Source organism: Ranitomeya imitator, chromosome 1 (assembly GCF_032444005.1).
Source record: "Ranitomeya imitator isolate aRanImi1 chromosome 1, aRanImi1.pri, whole genome shotgun sequence".
Lineage (NCBI taxonomy): Eukaryota > Metazoa > Chordata > Amphibia > Anura > Dendrobatidae > Ranitomeya > Ranitomeya imitator.
Window position 1 is genome coordinate 855,002,881 of NC_091282.1, and position 24,744 is coordinate 855,027,624.

A 24,744-nucleotide genomic window follows, 5' to 3' on the forward strand; every position below is an offset into this window, starting at 1 on the left:
GAGCCGTCAGCACATGGGGGTACGGGTTTTCCTGCGAGGTCGCACGGTACGAGCTGCCAGCACATGGGGGTACGGGTTTTCCTGCGGGGTCGCACGGTACGAGCTGCCAGCACATGGGGGTACCGGTTTTCCTGCGGGGTCCCACGGGACGAGCTGCCAGCACATGGGGGTACGGGTTTTCCTGCGGGGTCCCACGGGACGAGCTGCCAGCACATGGGGGTACGGGTTTTCCTGCGGGGTCCCACGGGACGAGCTGCCAGCACATGGGGGTACGGGTTTTCCTGCGGGGTCCCACGGGACGAGCTGCCAGCACATGGGGGTACGGGTTTTCCTGCGGGGTCCCACGGGACGAGCTGCCAGCACATGGGGGTACGGGTTTTCCTGCGGGGTCCCACGGGACGAGCTGCCAGCACATGGGGGTACGGGTTTTCCTGCGGGGTCCCACGGGACGAGCTGCCAGCACATGGGGGTACGGGTTTTCCTGCGGGGTCGCACGGTACGAGCTGCCAGCACATGGGGGTACGGGTTTTCCTGCGGGGTCGCACGGTACGAGCTGCCAGCACATGGGGGTACCGGTTTTCCTGTGGGGTCCCACGGGACGAGCTGCCAGCACATGGGGGTACGGGTTTTCCTGCGGGGTCCCACGGGACGAGCTGCCAGCACATGGGGGTACGGGTTTTCCTGCGGGGTCCCACGGGACGAGCTGCCAGCACATGGGGGTACGGGTTTTCCTGCGGGGTCCCACGGGACGAGCTGCCAGCACATGGGGGTACGGGTTTTCCTGCGGGGTCCCACGGGACGAGCTGCCAGCACATGGGGGTACGGGTTTTCCTGCGGGGTCCCACGGGACGAGCTGCCAGCACATGGGGGTATGGGTTTTCCTGTGGGGTCGCATGGTACGAGCTGCCAGCACATGGGGGTACGGGTTTTCCTGTGGGGTCGCACGGGACGAGCTGCCAGCACATGGTGGTACGGGTTTTCCTGCGGGGTCCCACGGGACGAGCTGCCAGCACATGGGGGTACGGGTTTTCCTGCGGGGTCGCACGGTACGAGCTGCCAGCACATGGGGGTACGGGTTTTCCTGCGGGGTCCCACGGGACGAGCTGCCAGCACATGGGGGTACGGGTTTTCCTGCGGGGTCCCACGGGACGAGCTGCCAGCACATGGGGGTACGGGTTTTCCTGCGGGGTCCCACGGTACGAGCTGCCAGCACATGGGGGTACGGGTTTTCCTGCGGGGTCCCACGGGACGAGCTGCCAGCACATGGGGGTACGGGTTTTCCTGCGGGGTCCCACGGGACGAGCTGCCAGCACATGGGGGTACGGGTTTTCCTGCGGGGTCCCACGGGACGAGCTGCCAGCACATGGGGGTATGGGTTTTCCTGTGGGGTCGCATGGTACGAGCTGCCAGCACATGGGGGTACGGGTTTTCCTGCGGGGTCCCACGGGACGAGCTGCCAGCACATGGGGGTATGGGTTTTCCTGTGGGGTCGCATGGTACGAGCTGCCAGCACATGGTGGTACGGGTTTTCCTGCGGGGTCGCACGGTACGAGCTGCCAGCACATGGGGGTACGGGTTTTCCTGTGGGGTCGCACGGTACCAGCAGACATCACACACACGCGTAACCGTAGACATACCCTGTAGCATGAAGACCAGCAGAGCTATCAGGGTGCTTGCTGGTAGTGAGGGGACACGGGTCACTTACGTCTCGTGGGTGCCGTAGAAGAAGATGAGGTGCTTGTTGGGGGGAGGCTTCACGGCTCCATCTTTCACATCGTCCACCTGAGTAAAGGAAGCATGGTCAGCATGTGTGGCGCAGAGCCCGAGGCCCGGCACCGGCCCGCTCCCCGGCTGCACCCACCCCGCGCCATCGCGCTCTCACCCGGGCCGGCCAGTGCGGGTAACCCTTCATCTTGGCGAAGACGAGGTCTCCCGGCTGAAACGTCTGCGGCATGATGGGCGCGTAGGTCGCGGTCTCCTCTCCAGCGGGTAGCCCTCGTCGCCGGAAATAACGCCTCTCCTCCTGTGATTGGTACCGCGGCTGCCATTCGCCCGGCCGAGGTGAATGACGGGGTCGCGCACGGCTGCATCACTTCCGGGTGGAGCTGTCACCTGCTCGGTTCCGGAGGAGGCTGGCGAGGAGGTCTGCTCCGTTACCGGGAGCCATGAAGAAGCTGTTCGACGGCTTCAAAGCCGACATCAAATTCAAGAGCGCAGGGCCTGGGCGCAAACTCACGGAGGAGGCCAGGTATATGGTCTATGCTACCAAGGATCGGCCTCACTACAATCCTCTGCTCTCAACAAGACCTTCTAGTTTACTTCTCGTTGCCTTGGTTACCGGCCACCTTTGCAGTTTATCAGAAGTGGCTGGCGTGGTCGGCAATCAGTGCAGAGAGTACTGCTCCCCTGACCCCTGGCGGAAGTATTGCAGAGTGCCATGCTGCCAGTCCGAACTGTGCGACCCCTGAGGACGGGAAGCCGGGGTCCGAGGAGTAGTGATCTCCGGAAGATTGAACGCTAGAGAACCCAGGTCCACCATAAAACGATCTTTAAAGGGAACCTGTCACCCCCGAAATGGAAGGTGAGCTAAGCCCACCGGCATCAGGGACTTATCTACAGCATTATTATTAATTGTTATAGCTCCATTTATTCCATGTGAGGAGGGGTATACATAATAAAAACAGGTACAATAATCTTAATACAAGTCACAACTGGTACAGGAGGAGTGAGGACCCTGCCCGCGAGGGCTCACAATCTACAAAGGATGGGTGAGGATACAGTAGGTGAGGGTAGAGCTGGCCGTGCAGCGGTTTGGTCGATCGGTGGTTACTGCAGGTTGTAGGCTTGTCGGAAGAGGGGGGTCTTCAGGTTCTTTTTGAAGGTTTCGATGGTAGGCGAGAGTGTGATGTGTTGTGGTAGAGAGTTCTAGAGTAGGGGTGATGCACGAGAGAAATCTTGTATACGATTGTGGGAAGAGGAGATAAGAGGGGAGTAGAGAAGGAGATCTTGTGAGGATCGGAGGTTGCGTGCAGGTAAGTACCGGGAGACGAGGTCACAGATGTATGGAGGAGACAGGTTGTGGATGGCTTTGTACGTCATGGTTAGGCTTTTGTACTGGAGTCTCTGGATAATGGGGAGCCAGTGAAGGGATTGACAGAGGGGAGAGGCCGGGGAATAGCGGGGGGACAGGTGGATTAGTCGGTCAGCAGAGTTTAGAATATATTGGAGGGGTGCGAGAGTGTTAGAGGGGAGGCCACAGAGCAGGAAGTTACAGTAGTCGAGGCGGGAGATGATGAGGGCATGGACTAGGGTTTTTGCAGATTCTTGGTTTAAGAATGTACAGATCAGTGAAATATTTTTGAGTTGAAGTCGGCAGGAAGTGGAAAGGGCTTGGATATGTGGTTTGAAGGAGAGATCAGCGTCAAGGATTACCCCGAGGCAGCGAGCTTGTGGGACTGGGGAGAGTGGGCATCCATTTACTGTAATGGATAGGTTCGTTGGGGGGTCGTGTGAGATGGGGAAAGACAATTAATTCTGTTTTGTCCATGTTAAGTTTTAGAAATCTAGCGGAGAAGAAGGATGAAATAGCGGATAGACATTGAGGGATTCTGGTTAGTAGGGAGGTGATATCTGGCCAGAGATATAGATCTGTGTGTCATCAGCATAGAGATGATACTGAAAGCCATGAGATTCTATGAGCTGTCCCAGGCCAAAAGTGTAAATGGAGAAGAGCAGGGGTCCTAGAACTGAACCTTGCGGGACTCCGACAGATAGGGGGCGATGTGACGAGGTGGTGTGTGAATGGGAGACGCTGAATGTACGGTCCGTTAGGTATGACGAGATCCAGGATAGGGCCAAGTCTGTGATGCCAAGGGATGAGAGGGTCTGTAGTAATAGGGATTGGTCCACTGTGTCAAAGGCAGAGGACAGGTCCAGGAGGAGGAGGATAGAGTAGTGTCGCTTGCTCTTGGCGGTTAGTAGGTCATTGATGACCTTAGTTAAGGCAGTTTCTGTGGAGTGGTGTGACCGGAAGCCAGATTGTAAGCGGTCGAAGGGGGAGCAGGAAGATGGATGGGAGGGCAGTTCAAGATGGACGTGTTGTTCCAGTAGTTTTGAGGCAGAGGGGAGAAGTGATATAGGGCGATGGCTAGATACAGAGAATGGGTTAAGAGAGGGCTTTTTGAGGATAGGTGTGATTGAGGCATGTTTAAAGCTTGAGGGGAAAACACCAGTTGTTAGTGATAGGTTGAAGAGATGGGTTAGAGTTGGGATGAAGACTGTGGCAAGGTTTGGGATGTAGTGGGAAGGGATCGGGTCAAGTGCACAGGTGGTGAGATGCGATCTTGAGAGTAGAGTGGAGAGTCGATCTTCTGTAATGGTGGAGAAGTTGGTTTTGGAGGTGGAGGGCTGGTATTTGGGAGGAAGGGTTCTGGGGATTGTCCACTAAAACTGTCTCTGATGTTCTCAATCTTCTGCTTGAAAAATGAGGCAAAGTCTTCAGCTGAGATGAGTGGGGAGGGAGGAGGTGCTGGTGGACAGAGGAGAGAGTTGAAGGTGTTGAATAACTGTTTAGGGTTGTGAGACAGGGAGGATATGAGCAATGAGAAGTAGGTTTGTTTAGCTGTGGCGAGTGTGGTCTTGAAAGTAGTGAGGGACTGTTTAAATGCGATGAATTGCTCGTTGGAGTGGGATCTTTTCCATCTCCGCTCAGCAGCCCTGGAATCTCGCCTCAGTTCTTTGGTCAGGCTGGTGTGCCAGGGCTGTCTGTTGATTTTGCAAGCTTTGGTATGTATGAGAGGGGCAAGAGATTCCAAAGCTGCAGCTATTGTGGTGTTATATAGAGCATACTGTAATGCTGTAGATAAGCCCCCAATGTATCCTGAAAGATGAGGAGAAAGAGGTTAGATTATATACTCACCCAGGGGCGGTCCTGGTCCGATGGGCATCGCGGTCTGGTCCGGTGCCTCCAATCTTCTTACGATGATGCCCTCTTCTTGTATTCACGCTGTGGCTCCGGCGCAGGTGTACTTTGTCTGCCCTGTTGAGGGCAGAGCAAAGTACTGCAGTGTGCTGGCGCCGGGAAAGGTCAGAGAGGCCCAGCATGTGGACACATACCTTCATACTTACCAGCCGCCGTCTTCAGCTCTTCCTGGCACCACTCTGGTCCTGTGGCGCCATCTTGTGACCGCAACTCCTAACTCCCTTGAAGACCGAGGTAACGGTCACAAGCTCTCAGTGTAAGTCTATGAGAGTGGCGTTTTGGCCCCATACACTAACATTGAGTTGTGACTTCTGGATCACTCAGCAAATATCTGAGGAATCGAGCAGGTCACAAACTGCAGAAAATCAGTGGAATGGCGCTGATAACAGATGGAGATGGGGGCTGATAAGTATAAGACTAGGGGCAGGAAACTTAGATTAGTGACACCACTAAAGTGGTGAAATGGAAAGTAACCCTGCTGTGGTGCTGTGTGTTCCTCATTCAGTATGTCAAACTTACTAATAAACTTTTCTTTTCAAATGTGCCCCAATGTTTAGATATCAGTGTGGACCCCGATAACAGCGTCTCCAGGTCATCTTTGTGCCTCACCTGTGCTGTGTGTGAAGATGGCAGGGGCTGCTTCATTTCTGCAGCTGTGTCCTTCATTGATAGTGACAGTGAAGGAGGTCAGTTTATTAGTTGGCATTAGTCAGACCCTTTCACACACATCACTGGTCAAGGACCAAAACAGGATACCCTCTCATGGCCAGCAGGAGGCCGTACCCAGACCCGGGGCTGATCGCAGAACATCGGGACACATTTGTACCATATATACAGTTGAAACTAGAAATTTACGGTACGTTTATTGTTTATGTTTTTTGCCATACAAATCTTTATTTATGGGTACAATATCTTTTTTTAATTTATTTTTTATTTTTTAAACAATTTTACAAATATTTGTAAAAAATGTGTTTTCGCTTTTTTTTTTTAACTATTATACTTTGCCCACTATGGGACTATCATCCTTTGCAGGCTTATCGCTTGTATAGTCTGGAGATGCAGCAGCCATCACTGAATCATGGATACCAGGGTGGATAAAAATCAATGTTTTTTTTTTAAAAATCAAAAAAATCAGATTTTTTTTATTTAAATCAGTTTTTTTTTTATTTAAATCGGACTTTTTTCAATAAACTGCTTTTTGAGGAAAATATTTTACCATCCAAAGGTTCTTCCATCATGAGATAAAGCTGAGTTGTTTAACTCAGTAGAATAAAGGCTGTATATGTGTAACATTCACAATGCCATGCTCTTCCAGAGGTTTCTGTAGGATTAGTGGGCAGTTTCTCTCCTCGCTTTACTTACGCAGTTCTCAAAACTGAATTTGACTCCGCAGACGTCCCAGCCTCTTCTTCACGGCAAAAATGTTACAACATGAACAGAGTTGAGAAAAAGACCTTAATCCTATTGTTCTACAAACCTATGAATACAGAATCAACCCCTTCAGTGCCAAGTCGAAGAAGTAAGGGTACCGTCACACTATACGATTTACCTACGATCACGACCAGCGATATGACCTGGCCGTGATCGTAGGTAAATCGTAGTGTGGTCGCTGGGGAGCTGTCACACAGACAGCTCTCCAGCGACCAACGATGCCGAGGTCCCTGGGTAACCAGGGTAAACATCGGGTAACTAAGCGCAGGACCGCGCTTAGTTACCCGATGTTTACCCTGGTTACAAGCGTTAAACTAAAAAAAAACAAACAGCACATACTTACATTCTGGTGTCCGTCAGGTCCCTTGCCGTCTGCTTCCCGCACTCAGTGACTGCCGACCGTAAAGTGAAAGTGAAAGCACAGCCGCTGTGCTCTGCTTTCACTTTACGGCCGGCAGTCACAGTCCTGCGCTTAGTTACCCGATGTTTACCCTGGTTACAAGCGAACGCATCGCTGGATCGCATCGCTAGATCGGTGTCACACACACCGATCTAGCGATGACAGCGGGAGATCCAGCGATGAAAGAAAGTTCTAAACGATCTGCTACGACGTACGATTCTCAGCAGGATCCCTGATCGCTGCTGCGTGTCAGACACAGCGATATCGTAACGATATCGCTGGAACGTCACGAATCGTACCGTCGTAGCGATCGAAATGTTATAGTGTGACGGATTTTTTTATTTAAATCAGATTTTTTTTCAATAGACAGCTTTATCTCATGATGGAAGAACCATGTAAAATATTTTCCTCAAAAAGCAGAGTTGTTTAACTCAGTAGAATAAAGGCTGCATATGTGTAACATTCACAATGCCATGCTCTTCCAGAGGTTTCTGTAGGATTAGTGGGCAGTTTCTCTCCTATATTATCACAGACGCTCGCTTTACTTACGCAGTTCTCAAAACTGAACTTGACTCCGCAGAGGTCCCAGCCTCTTCTTCGCGGCAAAAATGTTTCAACATGAACAGAGTTGAGAAAAAGACCTTAATCCTATTGTTCTACAAACCTATGAATACAGAATCAACCCCTTCAGTGCCAAGTCCAAGAAGTTAGACAATATGTTTCTGATTGTTTGGAGTGGAATAGATCTGCACAACACAAGAAGAATGTGAATCTAAGTGTGAGGAGGAGGAAGGGCAAGCAGACAAGAAAATGAAAGTGAAACTTTGAGCATAATACTGCAGCATAGCCACAGACAGACAAGTCTGGATCTGTTTGTGTGTACGATCTGAGGTTTATTACATTCTTTCCTTATAATGGCAGCAGGCCGTAAAAGAGACCCAGTTTTGGAATATTTTAATGAAGCTCCTTCGCCTATCGGTAAGGCAGGCATGCGTGCAAAATGCAAATGATGCAACAAAGAGATGCAAGGCCTGGTGGCGCGAATGAGGCAACATCATGAGAAGTGCGGTGATGAAGATGACCAAAGAAACACTTCTGAACAGGCAGGATCTCCAGGTTGGTAAACATTTTTATTGAATCCTATTTCTAAAGACTGAACTGTCATGTGTGAGAAAAATTATATTTCTTATTATTACTGCATGTTACTGTTATTTGGTACAGTTATGAAGAAAAACAAATATTCCTTTTGGGGCAGGGACAGTGATGTGTTGTGTACAATAAGCAGAAATTGTATAAACAATAAAATAACAGCATTGCCTTTTTTTTTTTAGGGGAATTCATGGATTCTGGAAACTATCCACCTCCAAGATCACCATCATCCTGTTCTACAGTTTCAGAGTTATCCATCCAGGATAGTGCTTCATTAGCAGCAGCATCATCATCAGACACCCACAGCCACATATCACCATCCCCCAAAAGGAAGAAAAAAACCTTCACCTCCTGGAACCACCACAGATAGGTTTGTGATAAGAACTAGCAGATTAGAAAAAGAATTGATTGATGAAAAAATTGCCCAGTTTATTTATGCAACGAGCTCTTCTTTCCGTCTGACTGAGACCCCACATTTCATTAATATGGTTCAGTCACTGAGACCAGGATACAGTCCATCAAGAGAGCTGATGTTGCAGGGAAACTGCTGGATCAAGTGTATGACAGAGAAATGGAGCAATGTGCAACAGCCCTGGAGGGTAAAATTGTTAACCTAAGTATTGATGGGTGGAGTAATGTCCACAATGATCCTATTGTATGTGCTTGTATAACAACAGAAGAAGGTAAAGTCTTCCTTGCACAAACAACTGATACGTCAGGAAATGCACACAGCAGAATACTTACAAGAAGTGGCAGTAAAAGCTATAACGACATGTGAACAAAAATTCAAATGTCTAGTACGCAGTTTGGTCACTGACAATGCTGCAAACGTATCCAAGATGAGAAGAGATTTAGAAGAGCAGGGAGGGAATACAAAGCTGCTAATAACATATGGTTGCAGTGCTCATTTGCTGCACCTCTTAGCCAAAGACTTAAGTGTTCCAGAAATAAAGGCTAATGTTGTTGAAATTGCTAAATACTTCCGTAATAATCATTTTGCTGCAGCAGCTCTGAAAAGGATGGGTGGAACCAAGCTAACGCTCCCACAAGATGTTAGATGGAACTCTGTGGTGGACTGTTTTGAGCAGTATATCAAAAACTGGCCTATTCTGATGACACTTTGTGAAGAAAATCGAGATAAAATAGATGGCACTGTCACGGCCAAAATCCTCAACATTGGGCTTAAGAGAAATGTTGAACATATGCTGAGCTTCCTGAAACCCATCTCTCAAGCTTTAACCCCTTCCCGACCTGTGACACAGCGTATGCGTCATGAAAGTCGGTGCCAATCCGACCTGTGACGCATATGCTGTGTCACAGAAAGATCGCGTCCCTGCAGATCGGGTGAAAGGGTTAACTCCCATTTCACCCGATCTGCAGGGACAGGGGGAGTGGTAGTTTAGCCCAGGGGGGGTGGCTTCACCCCCTCGTGGCTACGATCGCTCTGATTGGCTGTTGAAAGTGAAACTGCCAATCAGAGCGATTTGTAATATTTCACCTAAAAAAATGGTGAAATATTACAATCCAGCCATGGCCGATGCTGCAATATCATCGGCCATGGCTGGAAATACTAATGTGCCCCCACCCCACCCCTCCGATCGCCCCCCCCAGCCCCCCGATCTGTGGCCCGCTCCCCTCCGTCCTGTGCTCCGCTCCCCCGTCCTCCTGTCCGCTCCCCCGTGCTCCAATCACACCCCCCCGTGCTCCAATCAAACCCCCCCGCACTCCGATCCCCCCCCGTGCTCCGAACCACCCCCCCTGCACACCGATCCCCCCCCCCTGCACACCGATCCACCCGCCCGCACACCGATCACTCTCCCCCTTGCTCCGATCCCTCCCCCCCCGTGCTCCGACGCCCCCCCGTGCCCTGATCTCCCCCCCCTGTGCCCTGATCTCCCCCCCTTATACTTACCGATCCTGGCGGGGTCCGTCAGTCTTCTTCCCCGAGCGCCGCCATGTTCCAAAATGGCGGGCGCATGCGCAGTGCGCCCGCCGAATCTGCCGGCCGGCAGATTCGTTCCAATGTGAATTTTGATCACTGTGATATAATCTATCACAGTGGTCAAAATAAAAAAACAGTAAATGACCCCCCCCATTTGTCCCCCATAGATAGGGACAATAATAAAATAAAGAATTTTTTTTTTTTTTCACTAAGGTTGGAGTTAGAACTAGGGTTAGGGTTAGGGTTAGGGGTAGGGTTAGGGGTAGGGGTAGGGTTAGGGGTAGGGTTAGGGGTAGGGGTAGGGTTAGGGGTAGGGGTAGGGTTAGGGGTAGGGTTAGGGGTAGGGGTAGGGTTAGGGGTAGGGGTAGGGTTAGGATTAGGGTTTCGGTATGTGCACACGTATTCTGGTCCTCTGCGGATTTTTCTGCAGCGGATTTGATAAATCCGCAGTGCTAAACCGCTGCGGATTTATGGCAGATTTACCGCGGTTTTTCTGCGCATTTCACTGCGGTTTTACAACTGCGATTTTCTATTGGAGCAGTTGTAAAACCGCTGTGGAATCCGCAGAAAGAAGTGACATGCTGCGGAATGTAAACCGCTGCGTTTCCGTGCAGTTTTTCCGCAGCATGTGTACAGCGATTTTTGTTTCCCATAGGTTTACATTGAAATGTAAACTCATGGGAAACTGCTGCGGATCCGCAGCGTTTTCCAAAGCGTGTGCACATACCTTTAGAATTAGGCTATGTGCACACGGTGCGGATTTGGCTGCGGATCCGCAGCGGATTGGCCGCTGCGGATCCGCAGCAGTGTTCCATCAGGTTTACAGTACCATGTAAACCTATGGAAAACCAAATCCGCTGTGCCCATGGTGCGGAAAATACCGCACGGAAACGCTGCGTTGTATTTTCCGCAGCATGTCAATTCTTTGTGCGGATTCCGCAGCGTTTTACACCTATTCCTCAATAGGAATCCGCAGGTGGAATCCGCAGGTGAAATCCGCAGGTAAAACGCAGTGCCTTTTACCTGCGGATTTTTCAAAAATGGTGCGGAAAAATCTCACACGAATCCGCAACGTGGGTACATAGCCTTAGGGTTAGGGTTGGGTTGGAATTAGGGTTGTGGTTAGGGTTAGGGGTGTGTTGGGGTTAGGGTTGTGGTTAGGGGTGTGTTGCGGTTAGGGTTGTGGTTAGGGTTACGGCTACAGTTGGGATAAGGGTTAGGGGTGTGTTGGCGTAAGAATTGAGGGGTTTCCACTGTTTAGGCACATCAGGGGGTCTCCAAACGCAACATGGCGCCACCATTGATTCCAGCCAATCTTTTATTCAAAAAGTCAAATGGTGCTCCTTCCCTTCCGAGCCCCGACGTGTGCCCAAACAGTGGTTTACCCCCACATATGGGGTATCAGTGTACTCAGGACAAACTGGGCAACAATTACTGGGGTCCAATTTCTCCTGTTACCCTTGAGAAAATAAAAAATTGCTTGCTAAAACATCATTTTTGAGGAAAGTAAAATGATTTTTTATTTTCACGGCTCTGCGTTGTAAACGTCTGTGAAGCACTTGGGGGTTCAAAGTGCTCACCACATATCTAGATAAGTTCCTTGGGGGGTCTAGTTTCCAAAATGGGGTCACTTGTGGGGGGTTTCTACTGTTTAGGCACACCAGGGGCTCTGCAAACGCAACGTGACGCCCGCAGACCATTCCATCAAAGTCTGCATTTCAAAACGTCACTACTTGACTTCCGAGCCCCGACATGTGCCCAAACAGTGGTTTACCCCCACATATGGGGTATCAGCGTACTCAGGACAAACTGGGCAACAATTACTGGGGTCCAATTTCTCCTGTTACCCTTGAGAAAATAAAAAATTGCTTGCTAAAACATCATTTTTGAGGAAAGAAAAATGATTTTTTATTTTCACGGCTCTGCGTTGTAAACGTCTGTGAAGCACTTGGGGGTTCAAAGTGCTCACCACATATCTAGATAAGTTCCTTGGGGGGTCTAGTTTCCAAAATGGGGTCACTTGTGGGGGGTTTCTACTGTTTAGGCACACCAGGGGCTCTGCAAACGCAACGTGACGCCCGCAGACCATTCCATCAAAGTCTGCATTTCAAAAGTCACTACTTCCCTTCTGAGCCCCGACGTGTGCCCAAACAGTGGTTTACCCCCACATATGGGGTATCAGCGTACTCAGGAGAAACTGGACAACAACTTTTGGGGTCCAATTTCTCCTGTAACCCTTGGGAAAATAAAAAATTCTGGGCTAAAAAATTATTTTTGAGGAAAGAAAACGTATTTATTATTTTCACTGCTCTGTGTTATAAACTTCTGTGAAGCACTTGGGGGTTCAAAGTGCTCACCTCACATCTAGATAAGTTCCTTTCGGGGTCTAGTTTCTAAAATGGGGTCACTTGTGGGGGGTTTCTACTGTTTAGCCACATCAGGGGCTCTGCAAACGCAACGTAACGCCCGCAGAGCATTCCATCAAAGTCTGCATTTCAAAATGTCACTACTTGACTTCCGAGCCCCGACATGTGCCCAAACTGTGGTTTACCCCCACATATGGGGTATCAGCGTACTCAGGAGAAACTGTACAACAACTTTTGGGGTCAAATTTCTCCTGTTACCCTTGGGAAAATAATAAATTGCAGGCTAAAAAATCATTTTAGAGAAAATAAAATTTTTATTTTATTTTCATGGCTCTGCGTTATAAACTTCTGTGAAGCACTTGGAAGTTCAAAGTCCTCACCACACATCTAGATTAGTTCCTTTGGGGGTCTAGTTTCCAAAATGGGGTCATATGTGGGGGATCTCCAATGTTTAGGCACACAGGGGCTCTCCAAACGTGACATGGTGTCCGCTAATGATTGGAGCTAATTTTCCATTTAAAAAGCCAATTGGCGTGCCTTCCCTTCCGAGCCCTGCCGTGCGCCCAAACAGTGGTTTACCCCCACATATGGGGTATCAGCGTACTCAGGACAAACTGGACAACAACATTTGCGGTCCAATTTCTCCTATTACCCTTGGCAAAATAGGAAATTCCAGGCTAAAAATCATTTTTGAGGAAAGAAAAATTATTTTTTATTTTCATGGCTCTGCATTATAAACTTCTGTGAAGCACCTGGGGGTTTAAAGTGCTCAATATGCATCTAGATAAGTTCCTTGGGGGGTCTAGTTTCCAAAATGGGGTCACTTGTGGGGGAGATCCAATGCATAGGCACACAGGGGCTCTCTAAACGCGACATGGTGTCCGCTAACAATTGGAGCTAATTTTCCATTCAAAAAGTCAAATGGCGCGCCTTCCCTTCCGAGCCCTGCCGTGTGCCCAAACAGTGGTTTACCCCCACATATGAGGTATCGGCGTACTCGGGAGAAATTGCCCAACAAATTTTAGGATTCATTTTATCCTATTGCCCATGTGAAAATGAAAAACTGAGGCGAAAAGAATTTTTTTGTGAAAAAAAAAGTACTTTTTCATTTTTACAGATCAATTTGTGAAGCACCTGAGGGTTTAAAGTGCTCAATATGCATCTAGATAAGTTCCTTGGGGGGTCTAGTTTCCAAAATGGGGTCATTTGTGGGGGAGCTCCAATGTTTAGGCACACGGGGGCTCTCCAAACACGACATGGTGTCCGCTAACGATGGAGATAATTTTTCATTCAAAGAGTCAAATGGCGCTCCTTCCCTTCCGAACCTTACCATGTGCCCAAACAGTGGTTTACCTCCACATGTGAGGTATCGGTGTACTCATGAGAAATTGCCCAACAAATTTTAGGATCCATTTTATCCTGTTGCCCATGTGAAAATGAAAAAAATTGAGGCTAAAAGAATTTTTTTGTGAAAAAAAAGTACTTTTTCATTTTTACGGATCAATTTGTGAAGCCCCCGGGGGTTCAAAGTTCTCACTATGCATCTAGATAAGTTCCTTGGGGCGTCTAGTTTCCAAAATGGGGTCACGTGTGGGGGAGCTCCAATTTTTAGGCACACGGGGGCTCTCCAAACGTGACATGGTGTCCGCTAAAGAGTGGAGCCAATTTTTCATTCAAAAAGTCAAATGGCGCTCCTTCCCTTCCAAGCCCTGCCGTGCGCCCAAACAGTGGTTTACCCCCACATATGAGGTATCAGCGTACTCAGGACAAATTGGACAACAACTTTCGTGGTTCAGTTTCTCCTTGTACCATTGGGAAAATAAAAAAAATGTTGCTAAAAGATAATTTTTGTGACTAAAAAGTTAAATGTTCATTTTTTCCTTCCATGTTGCTTCTGCTGCTGTGAAGCACCTGAAGGGTTAAAAAACTTCTTGAATGTGGTTTTGAGCACCTTGAGGGGTGCATTTTTTAGAATGGTGTCACTTTTGGGTATTTTCATCCATATAGACCCCTCAAACTGACTTCAAATGTGAGGTGGTCCCTAAAAAAAATGGTTTTGTAAATTTCGTTGTAAAAATGAGAAATCGCTGGTCAAATTTTAACTCTTATAACTTCCTAGCAAAAAAAAATGTTGTTTCCAAAATTGTGCTGGTGTAAAGTAGACATGTGGGAAATGTTATTTATTAACTATTTTGTGTCACATAACTCTCTGGTTTAACAGAATAAAAATTCAAAATGTGAAAATTGCGAAATTTTCAAAATTTTCGCCAAATTTCCGTTTTTATCACAAATAAACGCAGAATTTATTGACCTAAATTTACCACTAACATGAAGCCCAATATGTCACGAAAAAACAATCTCAGAACCGCTAGGATCCGTTGAAGCGTTCCTGAGTTATTACCTCATAAAGGGACACTGGTCAGAATTGCAAAAAACGGCCAGGTCATTAAGGTCAAAATAGGCTGGGTCATGAAGGGGTTAAACAAAATACAGAAAAATAGCTGTTTTATTGCGGATGCTGTTGAAATTTGGAAGGAACTGAGTGAACACTTAAAAACAGAACTACACATGGACAGAATTAAATTACAAGCAGTAAACAAACGAATGGGACAAGCACTGACTCCAGCTCATTTTTTGGCAAATATTGTCAATATCCAATATCAGGGTCAAAACCTAAGTGCTGAGGAAGAGGAGTTAGCTATGACATGGGTATCCAGCAATCATCCATCTTTAATGCCAACTATAATAAACTTCAGAGCTAAGGGGGAACCATTCAAGAAATATATGTTTGCTGAAGATATTTTAAGGAAGGTCACACCAGTAAACTGGTGGAAGTCACTTAAGCGCTTGGATTTAGAGACTGTTCAAGTAATGATTTCACTTTTAACAGCAGTAGCTTCTTCTGCAGGCGTTGAAAGAATATTCTCTTCCTTTGGACTCATTCATTCTAAATTGAGAAATCAGTTGGGACCCAATAAAGCAGGAAAGCTTGTTTTTCTTTTCCAGATTATGAATAGGAACAAAGAAGAAGATGATGATGAAGATGACGACAAGTGAGCTACAGAGGACAGCAGGGACAGTAGTATTTAAGTTTTTCATGTGTCGGCTGGGCTGACAGTCTAAGTTTCTTATAATATATATATATTTTGTTTAGCCAAATTAGTTAACAAACACGGATGTTTGTTTAAGCAAATAACTTGTGCTGTAATGTTGTTATTGTTTCAGTTGAATAAATCTATTTAAATTATTAAGGTCAGGATTATTTTTTTCCTTCCTAAGTACAACAGAACAGTGGTGTCCAAATATGAATGATTAACCCATTAAACTGGGGAGAAAAAAGTAATATAAAAAGTGATTCTAAAAATCTTCATCTACTTGCATGTTAAAGTAGCAAGAACTAGTTTAGGTAGAAACTTTGATTTAAATCACTGATTTAAATCAAGCCTTACTGACTAGTTATTTAAATCGTGATTTAAATCAGTTAGATTTAAATCAAATCCACCCTGATGGATACATTTGGGTTAGTCAGGATTTGGGCCATCCAGTCACCTGAGCCCCATTGTTACGTTTGTGAAAGTCAGGAATGGGACCCACCGGTCACCTGGCTCCATGGAGATGTTTTGAGAATGCAGGTTGTGACCGTCTGGTAACCTTGCCTTGTACCTAAATGGACTGCCATCTTCCTAAGCTTGTTACTGCCTCACTGTACGTGCCACAGATGGGGTAGCCTGCCATGGAAGCTCTGAAGTCACAGCTGCTCTTATCCCAGTTACTCAGCAGAAGGGGGAGACTATAATTTGGCAACATCTTGGGTATTGTGCTGGGACTGTTCTACATGTCATTTGCCTGTTTTGTGGTTCAATGAAGTATTGCCACAGTGTCTTGCCTTCCTCCTGTGTTGTCTGAGTAGTATTATCCCCACGGGGAAAGGAGAGCGGGCATTTGGTGGGATGATCCCTGGTCCATGCGGTTCGTCTAGCGGACTAGAGCTCTCACTGGACTCCGTGTCTCCATAGCCCCTACCTTAGCTTGGCTCAGATTTCTCAGTTTTTGGGATGTTTGACGGACTGCTCTGATCTTACCTTGCCTATCCCCCTGCATTATTAGAAAGCACGGATGAATTTAGCTGATTCGCATTACAGACCTTTCTATCAGCCTCCTCTCATAGCATGGTCACCTCAACTGTACTGCCCCTCCCCCACACTGCCTTTGCAGAGATGTGTCAGTAAGGCTACTTTCACACTGGCGTTTTTTGCAATATGTCGCAATGCGTCGTTTAGGGGAAAAAACGCATCCTGCAAAGTTGTTTGCAGGATGCGTTTTTGCCCCATAGATTAACATTAGCGACGCATTGCCACACGTTGCAACCGTCGTGCGACGGTTGCGCCGTGTTGTGGCGGACCGCCGGGAGCAAAAAACGTTACATGTAACGTTTTTTTGCTGCCGACGGACCGCTTTTTCCGACCGCGCATGCGCTGCCGGAACTCCGCCCCCACCTCCCCGCACCTTGCAATGGGGCAGCGGATGCGCAGGAAAAATGCATCCGCCACCTCCGTTGTGCCTCCGTTTCACTGCTAGCGTCGGAACCTCGGCCCGACGCACTGCGACGGGCCGAGTCCGACGCTAGTGTGAAAGTAACCTAATCCCACTTACGTCTGTTGTGCTCCAGCAAGTTGTACTTTCTCTACAATGAGAGCAGAGCAGGGTTTCCTTATATGTCTCACAAAGGAGTAAGACCCCATGACAGCCTGATCTCACTGCAGAACGACTACTAGCTGCCCTGAGCTCAGCAGACATAAGTGAGATTACATCTTATACACTGAGAAACCGGCTGTAAGCTAGTGTGGGGATGTGTTGTTCCTCCAGTGTGTTGCTACCTGCATATGATTCCTTAACCACTTTACTTGCTCCCCGGCAACGCACCTGCTGACACTGTTGGAAAGGTGGTGGCACGGGAGATGAATATGTGTTTTTTTGTTTTTGTTTTTTTTTTTACTAGGCCAAACATGAGGAATGAGAAAGGGTTGTCCTAGTAGTGGACAACTCCTTTAAAGGAAACCTGTGATCAGGATTTTGCTCAGTAAAATACAGGCATTGTCAGGTTGGTGCTGTTGCACTGATTAAAATGAAACCTGGGTTGAAGAAATCCGTCTTGTGGTTCTTGTGTAATCTGTGTTTGCAGTTTTGAGTTGATGATATGCTCGTGCTCTGGTACGGTGAGGGGGTCTTTTTAAGGTTCGCTTTAAGTATTCTTTAATTTTGATATAAGTTATGAATGTGTATCGAGGTTGTATAAGACTTTTTTTTAGAAGCTGTTGAATGAATCTGATATTTTTTCTGTGTTGCTGATATGGATGTTTTTATCTACAAGTATGGGGTGTATGAGGGACATTCAGAGCACTTTTTTAGCATAGAGGAAGTGAACTTACTACTTTTATTGCCATGCATGTAAAACTTCTATTTGCATCTTTTATATAGTTTGGCAGAGTCCATGTTTAAAATATCTTTAAAGGGGTGGTTCCGCACCCAAAATGTATTTTTCTAAATATCCTTACACCCTAACCACTTTTGTATTTTGCTTGATGACATAATACCATACACTTCGCTCTATCTAACTAATCACTAAATGTGATATTTTTCTTCTGTACTTCCTGTGATGTTTTATTTGAGAGGATTCCCAAACGTGCCGTCGCAGGAGGCTGGGGCTGCACTCGCTCCCCGCAGCGTCCCATCGCCCCTCCTGGAACAGTGTGTCATCATAGAGCAGCGATGGTTACTCACTAGTTTTTTGCATCTTCTTTAGGTTAGAAGGTGCAGCAGTTTTGGAGATAGAAGCAGAGTGTCGGCGCTGCACTCGCCTCTCCCACAGCGTCTATCACCCATACTCCATGACGTCTTCAGCGGTAGGTAGAGATGCAAGAAACTAGTGACTGCAGTTCTTCCCCTGTTACATCCGTTCGAAGAGAGGTGATGAACGCTGCGACGAGTGAGTGCAGCCCCAGCCTCCTGTGACTTCATGTTTGAGACTCCTCTCAAATGAAAGGTCTCATGAAGCACGGTAAAAATACACATTTAGGAAAAGTGTAGGGCATTGTGTAATAAAGCAAATTACAAAAGTGGTTAGGATGTAAGGATAGATATTTAGAAAATACATTTTAGATGCCGGGCCACCCTTTTAAGTTTGTTTCGTAGCAATTAGGTGTAGGATTGAGGAGATCTCTATATTTATATTTTTTCTAAGGTGAAAGCTTTGGGTAATTAGTTCCCCTTTGAGCATTGTTTCATGTGCTTTCTGGACTACCAGGAAAGATGGATTAGAGGAGGTGTCCACATGAAAGTATAAATAAAGTACTTTAGATAAGTTTGAGATATTTTTGCCAATTATGGTGTCATGTAACCCAGAGGTGTCAAACTGCATTCCTCGAGGGCTGCAAACAGGTCATGTTTTCAGGATTTCCTTGTATTGCACAGGTGATAATTTAATCACCTACACAGAATGATTCCAGCACCTTGTGCAATGCAAGGAAATCTTGAAAACACGCATGGTCTGAGGCCCTCGAGGAATGCAGTTTGACACCTCTGATGTAACCTCTATGCTTTGCTGGGACGTGTGTCATGATCCCAATGGCAGGGGATCACAAAAAGGACAAGCACAGATACAAACAAGCTCTATGGCGATGGAACCTGAGCTGACCGCGACCCTGAACCTAACACACAAATAAAAGTAGCCGGGGAACGTGCCTACGATGATCCTAGACGTCTCGCTCCAGCCGAAGATCTAACTTCCCCTATCAGAAGAAACACAGACCTCTCTTGCCTCCAGAGAAATACCCCACAGCAAATAGCAGCCCCCCACATATAATGACGGTGAAATGAGAGGAAAGCACATACGTAGTATGAAAACAGTTTCAGCAAAATGAGGCCCGCTAAAGCTAGATAGCAGAGGATACAAAAGTGAACTGCGCGGTCAGCGAAAAACCCTTCAAAAAACCATCCTGAAATTACTTGAACTCATGTGCCAACTCATGGTACATGAAAAGCGATTTCAGCCCACTAGAGCAACCAGCAGCAGAGAATCACATATCTGCAGGCTGGACTAAAAACCAAATTAAGCAAAACACAAAACAGGAAAATCCAAACTTAGCTTGTCCAGAAGGTTCTAGGAGCAGGGAGCAGAGGTAACAAGACACACTGGATACATTGATAACCGGCGAGGAAATGCCAGCAAAGCCAGGTTAAATAGGAAACTCCCATATGCTGATGGAACAGGTGGAACCCAGAAACCCAGGAAAGACAAGTCACCCAGTACCATCAGTAACCACCAGAGGGAGCCCAAAAACAGAACTCACAACAGTACCCCCCCCTTGAGGAGGGGTCACCGAACCCTCACGAGAACCACCAGGGCGACCAGGATGAGCCCTATGAAAAGCGCGAACCAAATCATCAGCATGAACATCCGAGGCAACCACCCAAGAATTATCCTCCTGACCATAACCCTTCCACTTGACCAAATACTGGAGTTTCCGTCTGGAAACACGAGAATCCAAGATCTTCTCCACAACATACTCCAATTCTCCCTCCACCAGCACTGGAGCAGGAGGCTCAAGAGAAGGAACAACAGGTACCTCATACTTCCGCAACAACGACCGATGAAACACATTATGAATAGCAAACGATGCCGGGAGATCCAAACGAAACGACACAGGGTTAAGAATTTCCAAGATCCTATAGGGACCGATGAACCGAGGCTTGAACTTAGGAGAAGAGACCTTCATAGGAACAAAACGAGAAGACAACCACACCAAGTCACCAACAAGAAGTCGAGGACCCACGCGGCGACGGCGATTAGCAAACTGCTGAGCCTTCTCCTGGGACAACTTCAAATTGTCCACCACATGACTCCAAATCCGATGCAACCTATCCACCACCATGTCCACTCCAGGACAATCAGAAGGTTCCACCTGACCAGAGGAAAAACGAGGATGAAACCCCGAATTACAAAAGAAAGGAGAAACCAAGGTAGCAGAACTAGCCCGATTATTAAGCGCAAACTCAGCCAGCGGCAAAAAGGTAACCCAGTCATCCTGATCAGCAGAAACAAAACACCTTAAATAAGTTTCCAAGGTCTGATTAGTTCGTTCAGTCTGGCCATTCGTCTGAGGATGGAATGCAGACGAAAAGGACAAATCAATGCCCATCTTAGCACAGAAAGTCCGCCAAAATCTAGACACAAACTGGGATCCCCTGTCAGAAACGATGTTCTCAGGAATCCCATGCAAACGAACCACATTCTGAAAAAACAGAGGGACCAACTCAGAGGAGGAAGGCAACTTAGGCAAGGGTACCAGATGAACCATTTTAGAAAAGCGATCACACACAACCCAGATGACGGACATTTTTTGAGAGACAGGGAGATCCAAAATAAAGTCCATGGAAATGTGCGTCCAAGGCCTCTTCGGGATAGGCAAAGGTGACAACAATCCACTGGCCCGAGAACAGCAAGGCTTAGCCCGAGCACAAACCTCACAAGACTGCACAAAAGAACGCACATCCCTCGACAAGGAAGGCCACCAAAAAGACCTGGCCACCAAGTCTCTAGTACCAAATATTCCAGGATGACCTGCCAACGCAGAAGAATGGACCTCGGAGATGACTCTACTGGTCCAATTATCCGGAACAAACAGTCTCTCAGGCGGACAACGATCAGGTTTAGCCACCTGAAACTCCTGCAAAGCACGTCGCAAGTCTGGGGAGACAGCAGACAAAATCACCCCATCCCTAAGGATACCAGAGGGCTCAGAATTTCCAAGGGAGTCAGGCACAAAACTCCTAGAAAGAGCATCCGCCTTCACATTCTTTGAACCTGGCAGGTATGAAACCACAAAATTGAAACGAGAGAAAAACAGTGACCAACGAGCCTGTCTAGGATTCAGACGCCTGGCAGACTCAAGGTAAATCAAATTTTTGTGATCAGTCAAGACCACCACACGATGTCTAGCACCCTCTAGCCAATGACGCCACTCCTCAAATGCCCACTTCATGGCCAAAAGTTCCCGATTACCAACATCATAATTCCGCTCAGCCGGCGAAAACTTTCTAGAAAAAAACGCGCATGGCTTCATCACTGAGCCATCGGAGCTTCTCTGTGACAAAACCGCCCCCGCTCCAATCTCGGAAGCATCAACCTCAACCTGAAAAGGGAGCGAAACATCTGGCTGACGCAACACAGGAGCAGAAGAAAACCGGCGCTTAAGTTCCTGAAAGGCCTCCACAGCCGCAGGAGACCAATTAGCAACATCAGCACCCTTCTTAGTCAAATCCGTCAAAGGCTTAACAACACTAGAAAAATTAGTTATAAAACGACGATAGAAATTAGCAAAGCCCAAGAACTTCTGTAGACTCTTAAGAGATGTAGGCTGCGTCCAGTCACAAATAGCCTGAACCTTGACGGGATCCATCTCAATAGCAGAAGGGGAAAAAATATACCCCAAGAAAGAAATCTTCTGGACTCCAAAGAGACACTTTGAGCCTTTTACAAACAAGGAATTGGCCCGCAGGACCTGAAACACCTTCCTGACCTGCTGAACATGAGACTCCCAGTCATCAGAAAAAACCAAAATATCATCCAAATACACAATCATAAATTTATCCAGATATTCACGGAAAATATCGTGCATAAAGGACTGGAAGACTGAAGGAGCATTAGAAAGTCCAAAAGGCATTACCAAATACTCAAAATGGCCCTCAGGCGTATTAAATGCGGTTTTCCACTCATCACCTTGCTTTATTCGTATAAGATTATACGCACCCCGAAGATCAATCTTAGTGAACCATTTAGCCCCCTTAATGCGAGCAAACAAATCAGTCAACAATGGCAAAGGATACTGATATTTTACGGTAATCTTATTCAAAAGACGATAATCTATACAAGGCCTCAAGGAACCATCTTTCTTGGCCACGAAAAAAAAACCTGCTCCCAAAGGGGACAAAGATGGACGGATATGTCCCTTTTCCAAGGACTCCTTAACATAATCCCGCATAGCAGTATGCTCTGGCACTGACAGATTGAACAAACGACCTTTAGGAAATTTACTGCCCGGAATTAAATTTATAGCACAATCGCAATCCCTGTGAGGAGGAAGCGAACTGAGCTTAGGCTCCTCAAAAACATCCCGATAGTCAGACAAAAACACAGGAATCTCAGAAGGAGTAGATGAAGCGATAGAAATCGGAGGTGCATCATCATGAACCCCCTGACAACCCCAGCTTAACACAGACACTGATTTCCAGTCAAGGACTGGATTATGAGTTTGTAACCATGGCAGACCAAGTACTAGAACATCATGCAAATTATACAGTACCAGGAAGCGAATCACCTCCTGATGAACGGGAGTCATACGCATGGTCACTTGTGTCCAGTACTGAGGTTTATTCATAGCCAAAGGTGTAGAGTCAATTCCCTTCAAAGGAATAGGGACTTCCAGAGGCTCCTGACTAAACCCACAGCGATTGGCAAATGACCAATCCATAAGACTCAGGGCAGCGCCTGAATCCACATAGGCATCGACGGAAATGGATGATAATGAACAAATCAGAGTCACAGACAGAATGAACTTAGACTGTAAAGTACTAATGGCAACAGACTTATCAACCTTTTTTGTGCGTTTAGAGCATGCTGATATAACATGAGCTGAATCACCACAATAAAAGCACAACCCTTTTTTCCGCCTATACTTTTGCCGTTCACTTCTGGACTGAATTCTATCACATTGCATTATCTCAGGTGACGGTTCAGACGACACCGCCAAATGATGCACAGGTTTGCGCTCCCGTAAACGCCGATCAATCTGAACAGCCATAGTCATAGACTCATTCAGACCAGCAGGCGCAGGGAACCCCACCATAACATCTTTAATGGCCTCAGAAAGGCCATCTCTAAACTTTGCAGCCAGAGCGCACTCATTCCACTGAGTAAGTACCGACCACTTCCGAAATTTTTGACAATAAATTTCTGCTTCATCTTGCCCCTGAGAGAGGGCCAACAAAGCTTTTTCAGCCTGAATCTCTTGGTTAGGTTCCTCATAGAGCAAACCCAATGCCAGAAAAAACGCATCTGCATTAAGCAACGCAGGGTCCCCTGGTGCCAATGCAAATGCCCAATCCTGAGGGTCACCCCGCAGGAAAGATATAATTATCTTGACTTGCTGAGCAGGGTCTCCAGAGGAGCGAGATTTCAAAGAAAGAAACAACTTGCAATTGTTCCTAAAATTCAGAAAACGAGATCTATCTCCAGAAAAAAACTCTGGGACAGGAATTCTAGGTTCAGACATAGGAGCATGTACAACAAAATCCTGTATATTTTGAACCTTAGTGGCAAGATTATTCAGGCTGGAAGCCAAACTCTGGACGTCCATGATAAACAGCTGAGATCAGAGCCATTCAAAGATTAAGAGGAGGAGGAAGTAGCCAGGCTGCAATAAGGCTAGGCAGCAAACTCTGAGGGGAAAAAAAAAAAAAACTTCCTCAGACTACTTATCCTCCTACTTCAGCCAATACAATTAACACTTTGTTGGCCGGTTATACTGTCATGATCCCAATGGCAGGGGATCACAAAAAGGACAAGCACAGATACAAACAAGCTCTAGGGCGATGGAACCTGAGCTGACCGCGACCCTGAACCTAACACACAAATAAAAGTAGCCTGGGAACGTGCCTACGATGATCCTAGACGTCTCGCTCCAGCCGAAGATCTAACTTCCCCTATCAGAAGAAACACAGACCTCTCTTGCCTCCAGAGAAATACCCCACAGCAAATAGCAGCCCCCCATATATAATGACGGTGAAATGAGAGGAAAGCACATACGTAGTATGAAAACAGTTTCAGCAAAATGAGGCCCGCTAAAGCTAGATAGCAGAGGATACAAAAGTGAACTGCGCGGTCAGCGAAAAACCCTTCAAAAAACCATCCTGAAATTACTTGAACTCATGTGCCAACTCATGGTACATGAAAAGCGATTTCAGCCCACTAGAGCAACCAGCAGCAGAGAATCACATATCTGCAGGCTGGACTAAAAACCAAATTAAGCAAAACACAAAACAGGAAAATCCAAACTTAGCTTGTCCAGAAGGTTCTAGGAGCAGGGAGCAGAGGTAACAAGACACACTGGATACATTGATAACCGGCGAGGAAATGCCAGCAAAGCCAGGTTAAATAGGAAACTCCCATATGCTGATGGAACAGGTGGAACCCAGAAACCCAGGAAAGACAAGTCACCCAGTACCATCAGTAACCACCAGAGGGAGCACAAAAACAGAACTCACAACAGACGTGGTAGAGATGTGATTTTTAATAATGAAAAATATCAGGGAATGGACCAAAAGGGCAGTCGACCCAATCAAGGTTGATTTAATTAAGGGAAGACTGTCATTTTGTATAAGAGGAGTGCATGTGAGAAAAAAAGATATATGGTAATCT

General features: G+C 47.0%; 2 protein-coding genes across 3 annotated transcripts in view; one reads left to right on the forward strand and one right to left on the reverse strand.

Annotated features, from left to right (window-relative positions):
* HDGFL2 (HDGF like 2) overlaps positions 1-2,083 on the reverse strand; it is a 97,376-nt gene extending 95,293 nt beyond the window's left edge. Inside the window, exons 1-2 of one of the 2 annotated variants that reach the window (XM_069741758.1) lie at positions 1,883-2,083; positions 1,706-1,782 (exon numbers count right to left, since the gene is read on the reverse strand). In XM_069741758.1, coding sequence (XP_069597859.1) covers positions 1,706-1,782; positions 1,883-1,954 — 149 coding nt within the window. In that variant the 5' untranslated portion in view covers positions 1,955-2,083. The remainder of the gene's footprint in view (positions 1-1,705; positions 1,783-1,882) is intronic. The other variant, XM_069741748.1, reaches the window with a different exon arrangement.
* Positions 2,084-2,089: 6 nt separating this feature from the next.
* Positions 2,090-24,744, forward strand: part of UBXN6 (UBX domain protein 6) — an 85,913-nt gene continuing 63,258 nt past the window's right edge. Inside the window, exon 1 of the mRNA XM_069741768.1 lies at positions 2,090-2,248. Within this exon, the coding sequence (XP_069597869.1) occupies positions 2,166-2,248 (83 nt within the window). The 5' untranslated portion in view covers positions 2,090-2,165. The remainder of the gene's footprint in view (positions 2,249-24,744) is intronic.